The sequence below is a fragment of the Callorhinus ursinus genome, unplaced genomic scaffold (assembly GCF_003265705.2).
Source record: "Callorhinus ursinus isolate GAN/ISIS: 27379988/994484 unplaced genomic scaffold, GSC_fseal_2.0 scaffold55, whole genome shotgun sequence".
NCBI lineage: Eukaryota > Metazoa > Chordata > Mammalia > Carnivora > Otariidae > Callorhinus > Callorhinus ursinus.
Window position 1 is genome coordinate 1,879,311 of NW_027397117.1, and position 14,864 is coordinate 1,894,174.

The 14,864-nt window shown below is 44.9% G+C and overlaps 1 protein-coding gene across 1 annotated transcript in view; it reads left to right on the forward strand.

Annotated features, from left to right (window-relative positions):
- PRKRIP1 (PRKR interacting protein 1) overlaps nt 1-14,864 on the forward strand; it is a 27,626-nt gene continuing 12,762 nt past the window's right edge. Inside the window, exons 1-5 of the mRNA XM_025864459.2 lie at nt 1-382; nt 1,135-1,213; nt 2,243-2,343; nt 8,700-8,785; nt 10,053-10,120. Coding sequence (XP_025720244.2) covers nt 62-382; nt 1,135-1,213; nt 2,243-2,343; nt 8,700-8,785; nt 10,053-10,120 — 655 coding nt within the window. The 5' untranslated portion in view covers nt 1-61. The remainder of the gene's footprint in view (nt 383-1,134; nt 1,214-2,242; nt 2,344-8,699; nt 8,786-10,052; nt 10,121-14,864) is intronic.

The window sequence follows — 14,864 nt, forward strand, 5'->3', positions numbered from 1 at the left end:
CAAGGCCCTCTCCCATAGGAACGGGGGCGCTCGGCTGCCCTGATTTGCTCAGACACAGGAAATGAATTCAAGCGGCTTTCATCACGATAACGCACCCCGCCACGAGCTCATGAATATTCAGCAGCCGGCTTCGGGCTCGCGGCTCCGCTCCAGCCCCGCCCTGCTTAGCGGACTGCGCTTGCGCTGCTGGCGCGCGGCTCTGTCGTCATACGTGCGCGCCGCCGCTGCCGCTCGCCGAGAGAGAAGGGAGGCTGTGATGGCGAGTTCGGCTGCGTCCTCGGTGCGACCGCCGAGGCCCAAGAAAGAACCACAAGCGCTCGTCATCCCCAAAAATGCGGCAGAAGAGCAGAAGCTCAAGCTGGAGCGGCTCATGAAGAACCCGGTGAGACGAGGCGCTGGTTCGACGGCTCCTCCCAGCGCCATTCCCTTCCAGCGCTTCCGGGGACCCGCGGGCCCACCTCCCCTGCCTCCGCACTTAGGAACTCAGTACCCGAACCCCAGGGTCAGCCCTTAGGAAGGAGTAGGCTACCTCGGAGATAGTGAGCTTCCCCTGGCCTTATGTGGGAGCCCCGGCGGGATGAGGGCGCTGTGCAGCGGTTTCCCGTGCTCTAAGACACTTCTAGTTTAACTTTCTGTGAACTGAAGCGTTCACAGAAAGTTCACAGAAAGATGGAATCTGTGGGTCGGCACAAGGGTTTATTTTCTTCTAAACAGCACCGATTGTTAGAGGGGCATTGGCCTACATACCTGGGGCAGGTCACTCTCCCGTCAGGGTCTCGGTCCCTTCAGTCATAAAAATAATTGGATGAGGTCTCTTCTAACACCTTTGGCTAGAACGGGTTGACTCCGGGTGTCGTAGAGTTAAGGTTAGAAGTTTCCAGCCATGAATGGTGACTTAACGTTTCTGAATTCTGCTTTGGAAAGTTAGGTGTAGCCCTGGCAAGGCTATGGGCGCTGATAGACCCCAAAGTATATGGGATGAAGTAAATCTAAGGCAGGGAAGAAAATCAGCTTTAGGTCCAAGGAGCAGAGCAGCCTTATTTCACCCATCCAGTTAAAACGCTTTGGTTTTAAGAGATGTGAATTTGTCAGCAGGTTTGTACTTAAAGTTGCTTCTGTGTTTAAATGTTGCAGGACAAAGCAGTTCCAATTCCAGAAAAAATGAGCGAATGGGCACCTCGGCCTCCCCCAGAATTTGTTCGAGATGTAATGGGTAATGGCTTTTGTGTATGTGTGTCAGTGAATATAATTTTTGAAGTGTAGATATAAAAACGCTGCAGTTAGTATTTGTTAATTAGATCTCTAACAGGAAAAAAAAGTTTACTGGTTCAGTAATTTTGTACTTACAAAGAAGGGGTGTTATCGCTTATGGTTTGGCACTAGAGAATTTTCTTCTGCATTGTTTTAAATAATGCGTTGTATTGTTTTTTTCTAACTGGAAATAGTTTTATTTTGGGGTTGTAAATTAGCATACTAATTATAAAGAAGAATAAATAACAGGTATGAAAAATTTTGAACCCCCATAATTCCACCATTCCCCTTGTAACATTTTTTTTAAGATTTATTTATTTGAGAGAGAGAGAGAGAGCGCGCGCGTGTCCATGAGCGAGCAAGCACAGCAGGGAGAAGGAGAGAGAGAATCCCAAGCCGACTCCCCACTGAGCACGGAGCTCGATCTCAGGAGCCTGAGATCATGACCTGATCCTAAATCAAGAGTTGGCTGCTCAATCCAACTGAGCCACCCAGGTGGCCCCCACTTGTAACATTCTGATACAGCCTTTCAGACTCCTGTAGTCAAAACCACTCAGGTTTAAGAAAAAATGATTTTATAAAAATGTGGTTGTTCAACACATACTGCTTAGTAAACCTTTTTTTTTTTTAAACTTAATATACATGGATATCTTTTCAGCTCAGTAGAAATTTAGCATGTCAAATGTGAAAGCAGCTGGTAGGGGAGGGAAAGGTCTTAAGCTATCTTCTAGGTTTCTGGTCTCTCAACCATAGTTTGTTCCTCCTCCTACTATGTTAGAGTGGAATTTTTAGTGACTTCGCATTCAGCATTCATGCAATAATTATTTAATGATGACTACGCTATGCGAGTCACTGTGCCAGGTTCTGGAGTGCAGTGGGGAATGGTCCATTCCATTACTTCAGTTTCTTTTTTTTTTGGTCCCTTTTGATTAAGGGTAGCCTATGTTGGTAACTGGATTTCATTAAGAACTCTGGACTCTCCTGACTATAGGTTCAAGCGCTGGGGCTGGCAGTGGAGAGTTCCATGTCTACAGGCATCTGCGCCGGAGAGAGTACCAGCGACAGGACTACATGGATGCGATGGCCGAGAAGGTCAGTGAGCAAAGAGGCTGGCCGAGCCCTTGGGTTTGGGCAATGTGCACTTAGGCTTTTAGGAAAAAGCATTTAAAGAAGAGGAAATAACACCTGGTTCTTGGCCTGGGTGAAGGCTGCCTTCTAAAGTCAGCATGGGAAACAGACATCAAATCCAGGTTATTCCTTGGTCGGACTCAGCACATCAAGATGCTCCCACTAGTAGATGAATGAGAGAAGGGGGACTTCCGTGTGTGTAGAAGGGACAGCAGAGTCCCCTCTCGCCTCCAGGCCATTTGCCTTGAAATGGAACAGAAAGCAGGATCTCCCACATCAGTTATTGGGTTATTATTTCTAATTGTTCTCTTTTTGGCTGAATTCCTGGTTAAATTCCATGTAGCTGTGTGTTTGGTGTGTATAGTAGTGTGCTTTCATGTGTCTGCTTCTTTGAGTGCTCTAGTTAGAGGCTGGCATTTCTTCGTGACAGGTGTAAATAATAAAGAATTGGGACTAGCCTTGGAAAGTGTATTATGAGAAATATTTTTTTTTTTAAGATTTTATTTTTTTGACAGAGAGACACACCGAGAGAGGGAACACAAGCAGGGGAGTGGGAGGGGGAGAAGCAGGCTTCCCGCTCAGCAGAGAGCCCGATGTGGCGCTCGATCCCAGGACCCTGGGATCATGACCTGAGCCGAAAGCAGACGCTTAATGACTAGGTCACCCAGGTGCCCCAGATTTTATTTATTTATTTGACAGACCGCGAGAGAGGGAAGACAAGCAGAGAGAGTGAGAGAGGAAGAAGCAGGCTTCCTGCTGAGCAGGGAGCCCGATGCGGGGCTCGATCCCAGGACCCTGGGATTATGACCTGAGCTGAAAGCAGACGCTTAACGACTGAGCCACCCAGGCGCCCCAGTATTATGAGAACTGTTAAGCTTTTTATTACCTGACTGGAAGACCCAAAAACCTCTCTCTTGTTGTTCTTAAAAAATACTCTGGATATTTTGTTTATTTTTCAAATAGAATTTTGGAGTTATTTTACCCACACCAAAAATCTTGTTTTTGTTTTGTTTTGTTTTACTAGAATTGAGTTGAATCCATAACTTAAAATGAATGAGAATGGATGTTATAGTGTTTAGTCATCCTCTCTGGAAATGTCTTTTTTTTTTCCTGCATCTCTCAATGATTTATAGAGATTTGGTATATATCTCACATTTGTTCAAAGATTTTGTTATTTTTATTGCAGTGGTCCTAGGTGCTCCTTTATATTTTATTCCTGGCTATTAGTAAAAATCAGGGGAAAAAATACTGACATTTTAGTGCTTCTGTGTTTTCCCACCTGACTATTAATAAAAGCCAGGGGCACCTGGGTGGCTCAGTCGGTTAAGCATTTGCCTTTGACTCAGGTCATGATCCCAGAGACCTGAGATCGAGCCCTGCGTTGGGCTCCCTGCTCACTGGGGAGCCTGCTTCTCCCTCTCCCTCTGCAGCTCCCCACACTCATTCTCTCTTTCTGTCAAAGTAAATAAAATCTTAAAAAAAAGAAAAAGAACAAAAAACCCACAAATATTATTTGGCCAATTCTTTGTGACTTTCCAAATCTGATTTCTCTTCCTAACATGCATGAGAGATTGCGCCTTGTTCCTGATCTTACAGCATGCACTGGAAAAGACCTTTTCCTCAGTCTAACCATGATGTCTGTTATTTCATTGAATACATTTCGTTTTAGAGAGCTTCACATACTTTACAATGAAAATGATTTGTTTGCTTTTTATAAAGGAAGAAACCACTTTATCCAATAACATTTGATTTTCCAGTAATTTGATTTAAAAAAGACTCACTGTAGAATTTCCTCCTGTATAAGGGAATTAAATGTTTTTAAAAATTAAAAAATCATTCATTAAATAGAATACTATTTAGCAATAAAAAGGAAGAAGCTAATGACACATCTGACAACATGGATGATTCCTAAAACATGCTGAGTGAAAGAAGCCTCACGTAAAAGAGAGCATATCGTATTTGTAATGAACTACAAGAGCAAGACTAATCTGTGTTAAACGTGTATGTGTATCAGAACAATAATTGTCTCTGGCAGTTGGATAGGAAGAGGTACGAGAGAACTTTCTGGTATGATCAAATTGTACACAAGATTTGAGCGTTTTGTTGTATGTGTTACCTTAAGCGGAAAAAATAGAAAAACCGTTAACAAATATTAAACTCTAGTTAATGCTGTGCATGGTTAAATCTTTAGAAGTGAAATGTCCTGGTATCTTGAAATGTGTTAAAAAAATAAGATGGATTGATGGACGGATAGGGGTATAGATAGATGGACAGACATGTTCAAGCAAGTAACAAAATGTCAGTTGTAGGATCTTGGTGGTGGGTATATGGACTGTATAATTCCTTCAACTTTTCTATGTTTGAAATTTTCCAACATAAAACACAAGGGAAAATATTAAAGAGATAGACATGGTACAGAAGAAAATACGTAAAAGTAAAAATTCACTGGAATGGCCAAAACTGAGTTTGAAAAATATCTGTATGATTTGGAAACAGAGTGGAATCGTTGCCATGGTGGTTTTCACCTGGTGTTAGCTTGTCCTGCAGCCTGTCTTGGCCCCCAGCTGTTGGTGTTTCTTCTCCAGCTACTGCCATCCTCCACTTGCGACATTTTCGTTTCTGGTGGCTTGTCACACAGCTATACCTGTTAACCATGGTGGGGTTTCCACTGTCAAGAATAAAGAAAACTCTGTAAAAACTATCAGAAGCACTTTTAAAATTTTTAAACTGCTTTAGAGGGAAGGAAATAGAGCAGGCAGTTGGCTCAGCTACCATTAGTTAGTCTGAACTTTTTATATATTGATTAAAGACCCAGAGAAAATACAGAAAAATGTTTCACAAACCTTGAGTCCCCAGAGACACCCAGGTTCTTATTTCACACGGCGAAAGACAGGCTCTGACGTTAGAGGAAACAAAGAGGCAAGAGTGTCCTCACCTTTCACAGTGACTAACAGGATGTCATCGCTGAAAGAGCGCATGGTGCTCCTTGAGTCCTTGTTGACAGGTTCTCAGCCCGCAGGGGTCAGCTGCTCCAGCAGCAGAGAGAGACGGGTATGGCTCAGCTTCTAAACAGACCACATGCTTTTAGCTTTAAGTCGTTTATTTTCTCTTCCTTCCTTCCTTCCTTCCTTTTTCTCTTCCTTCCTTCCTTTCTTTTTCTCTTCCTTCCTTCCTTCCTTCCTTCCCTCCCTCCCTCCCTCCCTCCCTCCCTCCTTCCTTCCTTCCTTCCTTCCTTCCTTCCAGATTTTACTTATTATGTTGAAGCGACAGCACACATGATCAGGAGCTGGGGCAGGGAGAGGGAGAAACAGGCTCCCCATTGAGCAGGGAGCCTGAGGGGGGTGTCCAATCCCAGGACCCTGAGATCATGACCTGAGCCAAAGGCAGACACTTAACTTGAGCTACCCAGAAGCCCCTTGAGTTGTTTACTTTCTTTTTCTTTTTTTTTTTAAGATTTTATTTATTTATATGACAGAGAGAGAGAGTGAGAGCAGGAATACAAGCAGGGGGAGTGAGAGAGGGAGAAGCAGGCTTCCCGCCTAGCAGGGAGCCCGATGGCGGGGCTCGATCCCAGGACCCTGGGATCATGACCTGAGCTGAAGGCAGACGCCCAACGACTGAGCCACCCAGGTACCCCAAGTCGTTTACTTTTGACTTGTCCTCTAATCACCTGATTTTCTCAAAGGAGACCTTTTTTTTTTTAAGTTTATTTTTTTTAGTAATCTCTACACCAACGTGGGTCTGGAACTTCACCCTGAGATCAAGAGTCGCATGCTCTTCCAACTGAGCCAGCCAAGTACCCCAGCCCTTTTTTATTTCATGATTTTTGCTCTCAGAGTCTCCATGCCACTGTAAGCAGATCCACATGGCCCTGGCAGTGCAGACCCGCAGAGCTGTTGAAGCCACCTTGTCCTCCTTACTTACCCTGTTGACCTTTGTGGCTATGGCTAGGAGAAAGAGATGGCACTTTACAGCAATTGCACCTGTGGTTTACAAGTGCTTTCCTGTAGGTCTTCAAATGTTATTCTTCCTGAAGACTCTGGGAGAGAGGAATTAATCTTTTCCCTGTTTTACAGGTGAGAAAACGGAGGCTTAGAGATAGGGAGCTGCTAGGAAGGACCAATACAAGGGATGGGTCTGTGTGTATGTGTGCACACTCACATATGCCTCTATGCACGCGTGTGTGCCTAGTGGTGGTGATGGCAGTCGGAGTTAATGCTGCTGTGGAATCAGTCATTATAACCGTTGTCAGTTAGGACCTGAAAAATCCCGCGGTTCCAGCTCTGGCCGTTCATCTGATGAGCTCAGGTCACTGTAAGGTGAAAATGCACTCCTGTGCATGTCCTCTACTCTCAGTTCTCTGCTACTCTTCTAACACTTCTGGTCACCAAATGTGTGGGGATGACCCGCAGTCCAGGCAATTCTGGGACACCAGCTGAGTGTCCCACAATTTAACTCAGTTTTGATGCTGTTCACCTGGTGATAACATCGGATGCCACAGGTTCGGGACTCAGTCCCACGAGACTGCCTCCCCGCCCACCTCAGAGGCCAATCCCAGGCCCAGGTTTCACTTGGGCTTCTGACTGACTGGCTGTGAGTTCGAGGTTTCCCACGACTCCCTCCTCAGGCTCAGTTAATTTGCTTACAGGGGCTCACAGAACTCAGGAACAGCCAGATGGAAGAAGGGGACACAGAGCTTCATCCCCTCCCAGCACCTCCACATGTTCACCAACTTGGAAGCCATCTGAACCCCATCTTTTTGGGATTTTTTTTTTTTAAAGATTTTATTTATTTGAGAGCAAGAGAGAGAGAGCACAGAGGGAGAGTGAGAGGGAGAAGCAGACTCCCTGCTGAGCAGAGAGCCCGATGTGGGATCTCAGGACACCGGGATCATGACCTGAGCCGAAGGCAGACATTTAACCCACTGAGCCACCCAGGTGCCCCTCATTTTGGGATTTTGGGGGCTTCACTACAAACTGGTTAAATCTCTGGCCATTGTTAATTCGTTCCACCTGCAGCCCCATTTCCCTCCGTGGAGCATAGGCGGTGGGACTGAAAGTTACCCTGGTGATCAACCCTCTTCCTTAGGGGCTTTCTGAAGTCACTCATTAACATAAACTGTGGTTGAAAGGGGCTTGTTATGAAAATGACACCGTTTCACCTTTACTTCTGGAGCTATTTCAGGAACCAGGAACATAATTAAATATTATAATAATAAAAAATGCCTTGGGGCACTTGTGTGGCTTTGTCAGTTGAGCGGCTGCCTTCGGCTCGGGTCACGATCTCAGGGTTCTGGGATCGAGCCCCACATTGGGCTCCCTGCTTGGCGGGGAGCCTGCATCTCTCTCTCTCCTCTCCCTGCCGTGTGTGCGCTTGCTCTCTCCCTCTCTCTCTCTCTCTCTCTCAAGTAAATAAAATCTTTAATGGGCGCCTGGGTGGCTCAGTTGGTTAGGCGACTGCCTTCGGCTCAGGTCATGGTCCTGGAGTCCCGCATCGGGCTCCCTGCTCGGCGAGGAGTCTGCTTCTCCCTCTCACCCTCCCCCCTCTCATGTGCTCTGTCTCTCATTCTCATTCTCTCAAAATAAATAAATAAATCTTTAAAAAAATAAAATAAAAGATACCTCTGTGGCTCTTGTATGGGAAATTTACAAGAGTTTTAGGGCCTCTGTGCCAGAAATGGTGAAGATCAAATACAATTGACTCTTGAACAAACAAGGTGATTAGGGGCACCAAGCCCCCTACCATGTAGTAAAAAATCTGCATATAGCTTTTGACTCCCCTAAAACTTCTAATATCCTGCTATGGACCAGAAGCCTTACCGATGATGTAAACAGTCGATTAACACATATTTTATATACGTATTATATATTATATTCTTATGATTAAGCTAGAGAAAAAGGAGTGTTAAGAAAATCATAAGGAAGAGAAAATACTTTTACAGTAGTATCCTGTATTTATCAAAAAAGATCCACGTGTAGGTGAACCTGTACAGTGCAAACCTGTGTTCAAAGGTCAGCTGTGTAGATTTCTTACTATAAATCACAATAGCGCACTAGCCAAGGCCCTGGCTATATAACCAGTAGTGTGCCCCTTCCCATGCTCTCATGCTTCATTGTGTAGTAGTGGGATCTTACTGAACTGAAGAGGTAACGGTCGCCATCAGAAAGGCATATATTGATTTTTGTCCCACCTGTTGGGCAACCTCTTCCAGTTAAAGTGGCCCTGGAGACCTCAATGTGCCTATAGCACCCCCAGTGGTGTGACTTCTAGAGCTCTCATACACGGCCCAGAGTGTGTCTAAATGATTTCTTTTTTCACAGCAAAAATTGGATGCAGAGTTTCAGAAGAGATTGGAGAGGAATAAAACTGCTGCAGAGGAGCAGACAGCAAAACGGCGGAAAAAGCGGTGAGGGCTTTGGGGCTTCTCATAACCAATGAAACTTAAAGGCAGGAAATGTGAGAGCTGGTGAATGAATAGTCCTTGTGGTCAGAAGTTCAGTGTATGACCTGTCGAGGTCTTGGATGTTACCCAGTAGAGGGATGGCCTTTCTTCCAGTATCTGAGGAGAGATTAAGTCACTTATTGCTGATGCTTCCCCACACCCCACCTGTTACAGATTCTCCACAGCTCAGGTCAGTGCTTGGGTGATCAGGTAGATTTCTAGGTCTCCTCCACTTCTGTATTTTAACATCAAGTTTTAACAGTATGCAAACTTTTTTTTTTTTTTTAAGATTTTATTATTTATTTGACGGAGAGACAGCGAGAGAGGGAACACAAGCAGGGGGAGTGGGAGAGGGAGAAGCAGGCCTCCCGCCGAGCAGGGAGCCCGATATGGGGCTCGATCCCAGGACCCTGGGATCACGACCTGAGCCGAAGGCAGACACTTAACGACTGAGCCACCCAGGCGCCCCGTGAGCAAACTTTCTTTAGCTTCTTCCTTAAATTGTGTGACCTCCCTCAGTGACATTATGTCAGTATGTAGACTGTGTGTGTGTGTGTGTGTGTGTGTGTGTGTTTTAATAAATGCTCCCTCATCCTTTAGAGAGCTAAGCAGGATTCTAAAAACAGTCCCTAATTCTTAGTCTGTTTCTGGCAATCTGTTAATTTATTGCGGGATAGTCATCTTTTGTTTGCTTTCTGATAGGCTTGGTAAATTTAGTTAAAGAGCATGTCTGTATGCTACAACTTGATTACATCTTTTTTTCTAGCTGTTTTGCATTTTTTTCTTTTACCATGTTTCAGTTTCTGCATGTGGAATTAAATAAGAAACAAAACTTTGTAAAACTGTAACATTTCACATGGAAACGCTGCCCAGTCTTCACCAGCTTCAGAAATCTCACCTTTGCTGATGCTGCAATAAAGTATTGTCATTTAAGAAAAAATAAATAAATAAAAATAGTCCCTAAATATCTTAGAATGAAAAACATCTCCAGTATTCCTGAGATTGCTTTAATTACCTCAGGACTCCCCAGGATTTCATTTTGATTCAAGAAGAAACCAGCTTGATAATGCTGATGGTGTTGGCGTAGCAGAATCACAAGAAAGTATTTCTTCCCTTTCGTTATTACAGCATTTGTACGGTTATAAGGTCTTTAAACATTCTATAAGTAGATACTTATTTTTTAAAATATATAGTAAGGTAGTGAAGGAATTAATGTATTTTATATTTATAGCCAGAAATTGAAAGAGAAGAAATTATTGGCAAAGAAGATGAAACTTGAACAGAAGAAACAAAAAGAAGGTGAGTGGTACTTACTTTTCTTGGTTGTGATCTTTCTCAGTGTTGATCACCATGGCTGACTTGTCAAGAATGAGATTTAGAGTTTGGAGCTGGTTGGCTGGCCACTGAAGAAATGAGAACTTATTTCTATTAGTTAGGACTCTTAATTGCAAGTGTCAGAAAGGTAAACAGAAGGAAAGATACTGGCTCACATTAAGTCAGGACAGACCTCCCTTCAGGGATGGCTAGTAAAGGAGCTCAGTGATGTTACTGGCATTCTTTGTCTCCCTCTGTCCCCTGGCTCCTTGTCCTCAGGCAGGTACATGTCCTCCCTGTGGTTGTGGGGTACCTGGGAATGCACCCTGCCTCATTCTTATCCACTGGGAAAGACTGAGGGAAGAGGCACCTGGGTGGCTCAGTCAAGCATCTGTCTTTGGCTCAGGTCATGATCTCAGAGTCCTGGGAACCAGCCCTGAGTCGGGCTCCCTGCTCAGCGGGGAGTCTGCTTCTCCCTCTGCCCCTCCCCTTGGCTCGTGCTCATGCTCTCTTTCTCTAGCTTGCTCTCTCTCAAATAAATAAATCTTTATTTTTTTATTTTTATTTTTATTCTTTTAAGATTTTGTTTATTTATTTGACAGAGAGAGACACAGCAAGAGAGGGAACACAAGCAGGGGGAGTGGGAAGGGGAGAAGCCGGCTTCCCGCCAACAGGGAGCCCAATGTGGGGCTCGATCCCAGGACCCTGAGATCATGACCTGAGCCGAAGGCAGTTGCTTAACCAACTGAGCCCCCCAGGTGCCCCAATTTTTTTTTTTTTTTTTTTTTTTTTTTTTAAAGGAAAGACTGAGGGGATGCCTCTAGCAAAAGTGTTTTTGTGTCTTTTTGGCTCTGATTGAGTCACTTGGCAAGTCAGTTAAGAACGCTTTGGGCTCGGGGCACCTGGGTGGCTCAGGTCATGATCCCAGGGTCCTGGGATCAAGTCCCACATGGGGCTCCCTGCTCAGTGGGGAGCCTCCCTCTCCCTCTGCCTGCCACTCCTCCTGCTTATACTCTCTGTCATATAAATAAAATCTTTAAAAAAAAAATGCTTTGGGCTCTAAGAAACAGAAAACTCAACTAGTAGTAGTTAAACAAAGAGGAGGTCATTTCTCTCACATAACAAGAAATTTGGTGGTAGGTGGCAGCCTGATGTGGTTCAGCAGCTCAGTAGTGTCAGGCCCAGTATCCCGGCAGTTCTCTTGGTCTTTATTTTGTGGGTATGAGATGGCTGCTGCGGCTCCTGGCATCATACCTATGTTCAAGGAAGAAAGAAAGGGGAAAGAAGTGGTACTTGTCTTTTTTTTTTTTTTAACAGAAGAGCAAAAGATCCCCCCAAAGTGCCTAACAGATGTCATTTTATATTTCATTGGTCAGTACTGGGTGACTTTGCCATCCCTTGCTGCTATTAAGCTAGATGAATAGAAAACAGAATTGTTGTGATTATCTTTTTAACCTGTCAGGATTCATCCCTGGGAGCTGGCTACATTGCCACCCTAGACTGAGATGAGATTTTGTTAACAAGGAGGATTAGGGGCTGAGTCATGTATCACCATCCCATAGTGCTACCAGTCCTCTCCACCTCTGAACCCGTCACAGGGACAGAGGTATCAGCCACTCCCCTGAGAGCCCCTGAGCTGAGAGTCAGGGAAAGAGAGGTGTCCAATGGAAAGGACCAAGGATGCTAAGAGACCAAACACGTGACAGCTGTAGACCACATTACCGAATTGATGACTCTTCCCTGATTGACCAGCCATAGCTCCTGGTTGGACAGTTGTGATTTTGGTCTTCAGATAAAGTCAGAATTTCACTGATAGACTAAAAATGATTGGTCCCTTCCAGAATCGATTTCCTTCTAAGTTGTAAATATGCTATGTGACATTCTATGTATGGCATAGTTTCAGGCTATTTCTTACCATTTCTTAGAATAATTTATTTTATAACACTAAAATGTGATTGTTAGGACCTCATTCCTCAAACCACCTCATTATTTTCCCAGCCCTCTTCTCCCTCCCTACATGCAGGGGAACCCAGAAGTACTTGGTCCAGGCTTTTCTGTGGCATCATTTCCCCTCTGTCTGAAGAACTTCTTTTCGTCACTCAGAAGAGGTCTGCTGGCTATAATTTTCTTAGCTTTTCTTCAAATGAGGCTGTCTTCATGCTACCTTTGTTCCTAACAGACATTCTCACTAGATCTGAAATTCTAGGTTGGCAGTTTTTTCTTAGCACTTTAGAAATGCCATTCCAGGGGTGCCTGAGTGGCTCAGTTGTAGGGCGTCTGCCTTCGGCTCGGGTCATGATCCCAGGGTCCTGATATCGAGCCCTGCGTCGGGCTTTCTGCTCAGGGGGAGGCCTGCTTCTCCCTCTCCCACTCCCCCTGCTTATGTTTCCTCTCTCGCTGTCTTTCTCTCTCTCTGTCAAATAAATAAATTTTAAAAAATCTTAAAAAAAAAAAAATGCCGTTCCACTTTGGCCTCCACGGTTTCTGATGAAAATTTTGTAATCATTCAAATTGTTCTATCATTGTTTTTCTCTGGCTGCTTTTAAGATTTCTGTCTTTAGATGTCAGCAGTTTGATTATGATGTGTCTATACGTGGATTTCCTTGGGTTTATCCTGTTTGGAGTTCATGGAGCTACTCGAATCTGTAGGCGTACATGTCTTTTGTCAAATTTGGAAATTTTTTTTCAATAAATTTTGTTTCTGTTTTTCCTGTTGGATAATTCCTACCTATCTGACTTCAAGCGATCTCTTTCCTGTGCCATTTCTATTTTGCTATTGATCCTACCCAGTGAATTTTTTATCTCAATTACTGTGTTTTTTCAGAAAAGTTCTGAAATTTTGACTTTTTTTTTATGTTTTATTTATTGGAGAGAGAGCGAGCGAGACTGCACAAACTGGGCCGGGGGGGCAGGGAGCCTTACATGGCCTGATCCCAGGACCCTGAGATCATGACCTGAGCTGAAACCAAGAGTCAGACGCTTAACCCACTGAGCCACCCAGGCCACCCCCTGGGCATTTTGAGTATTACATCATGTGGCTTTGGTCTTGATGGTATTTGTTTTAGTAGGCAGTCAGCCTGGTTGTGTTCCAGAACATGGGTTCTCCCTAGCCTCCTGCAGGTTGTGGTTCTAGCGTCAGTTCGGTTTTCCAAGTTTTGCCGAGCTCTCCAGGTGTGTCCTGCATGCACTGCACGGTGGCCAGGCAGGGTTTAGTTCTTTGAGTTCGGGTCTCAGAGTGTCTGATATGATGATTTGGGCCACATCCATGCTTGCGCCATCAGGCTGAGCCCGGGAGTTCATAAATGACTTACGATGTCTTTTCTAATCTCCTTTTTCTCCACGAGCTCTCCTGTACTTTCTGGTTTCCTGGGACTCTCCTTCTCAGACCTCTAGCCAGAAAACTGAAGCTTTAGTTACACGCTGCCTTCAGCTGCACCTGCCTCCAGGGCCGTGCAATGGGAGGACAGAGAAGAAAAGCAGCAGGGCTTACCCGGCCATCTTAGGACCACAGCTCCTCCAATCAGCGAGAAGGGCTCCCCTCTTCTGAAGTGTTTGTGCCCGCAAGCCCCCATTGCCACCACAGGTGCTGTGGCCACCATGACTCTGGCAGGATTGCCTGGGAGCTAGGGTGTGAGAGAATGGAGAAAAAAGAAGAAACACCACAACTTCCCTTACTCTCAGCATTGGGAGTCCTTTTGTTACCGCTCAGACCAGAAGCGGAGGGTTTCTCGTGGAGTTCCGTCTGTCCCTGGGCTCCACTTCCGCACATCAGATTGTCCCAACTCCAGGCTGGGGGTACCGAGGGGGTGCCCTCCCCCTCCCCCCTCCCCATGTCTTGACCTCAGGAATTCAGAGCTGTTCCAGTGGCACTTTGTATGCTGGTCTTTTCCCCCCGTCTGCTTGCTTCTCAGGAGTCCGTCATTCTGTCCAGGTCCTGTATTCAGTGGAGAGAAAGTCAAATGTGTGTGCTCTGTCTTACCTAGAACCCTCTGTTTTCTTGTTTTGTTTTTAAATCTAAACACAGGACTGTAGCTCTTTTGCATTTCAGCCTGGTGCTGTTGGCTCTGTTGATTCAGGTTCCAAAATCCTTTTGAATTCTCAGTCTGAAATTTAGCATGTTACCATGTTTTTCTGGGGTTGTCATGGGCAGAGTTGATAAACGTAACTCCTTTGTCATGAATGAAAATGTTGAGCCAGACTGGGCCAGGGCCAGAGCCCGAGCCCAAGCCCTCTAGCGTCCATGGGAGAGCTCCATGTAGGCTGGCAGGGACCTGTTCACTAAAACCGTTAATTCTCCAGCTAAGAATCAGCCAGACTCCCTCTTATTTCCTTACTCACAGACGTGTCATAAGAAATTAAGAGGTAATTTGAGGTTATGGAGTGAGTACAGTAGACGTAAGTTCTAGGCTTAGCTCTCCCTCCAGCTCACCCTGACCTCAAGTGTCTGGCTTCTCTTATTTGAGATTTCTTTTTTAGCTTATAACTGATAAGCTTTTTCTAGATCTGAAATTCTGCAGTTTGATAACTTCGCCAAACATCTTGCTGTAACTAAGATACACCATATTTGGGGGAGGTTCCCTGAGCAGTGAGTCTAAAAAAACCATTCCGTAACAGGAAGCTGAGTGATTAGTTTGCTCTGAATTTGTACTTAATGAACCTGTATCGGGTCTTCGGGGTCCCATTTTAACTTTTTAGTAATCGGTTCCGTAATAGAAGGAGCCCGTTGGCA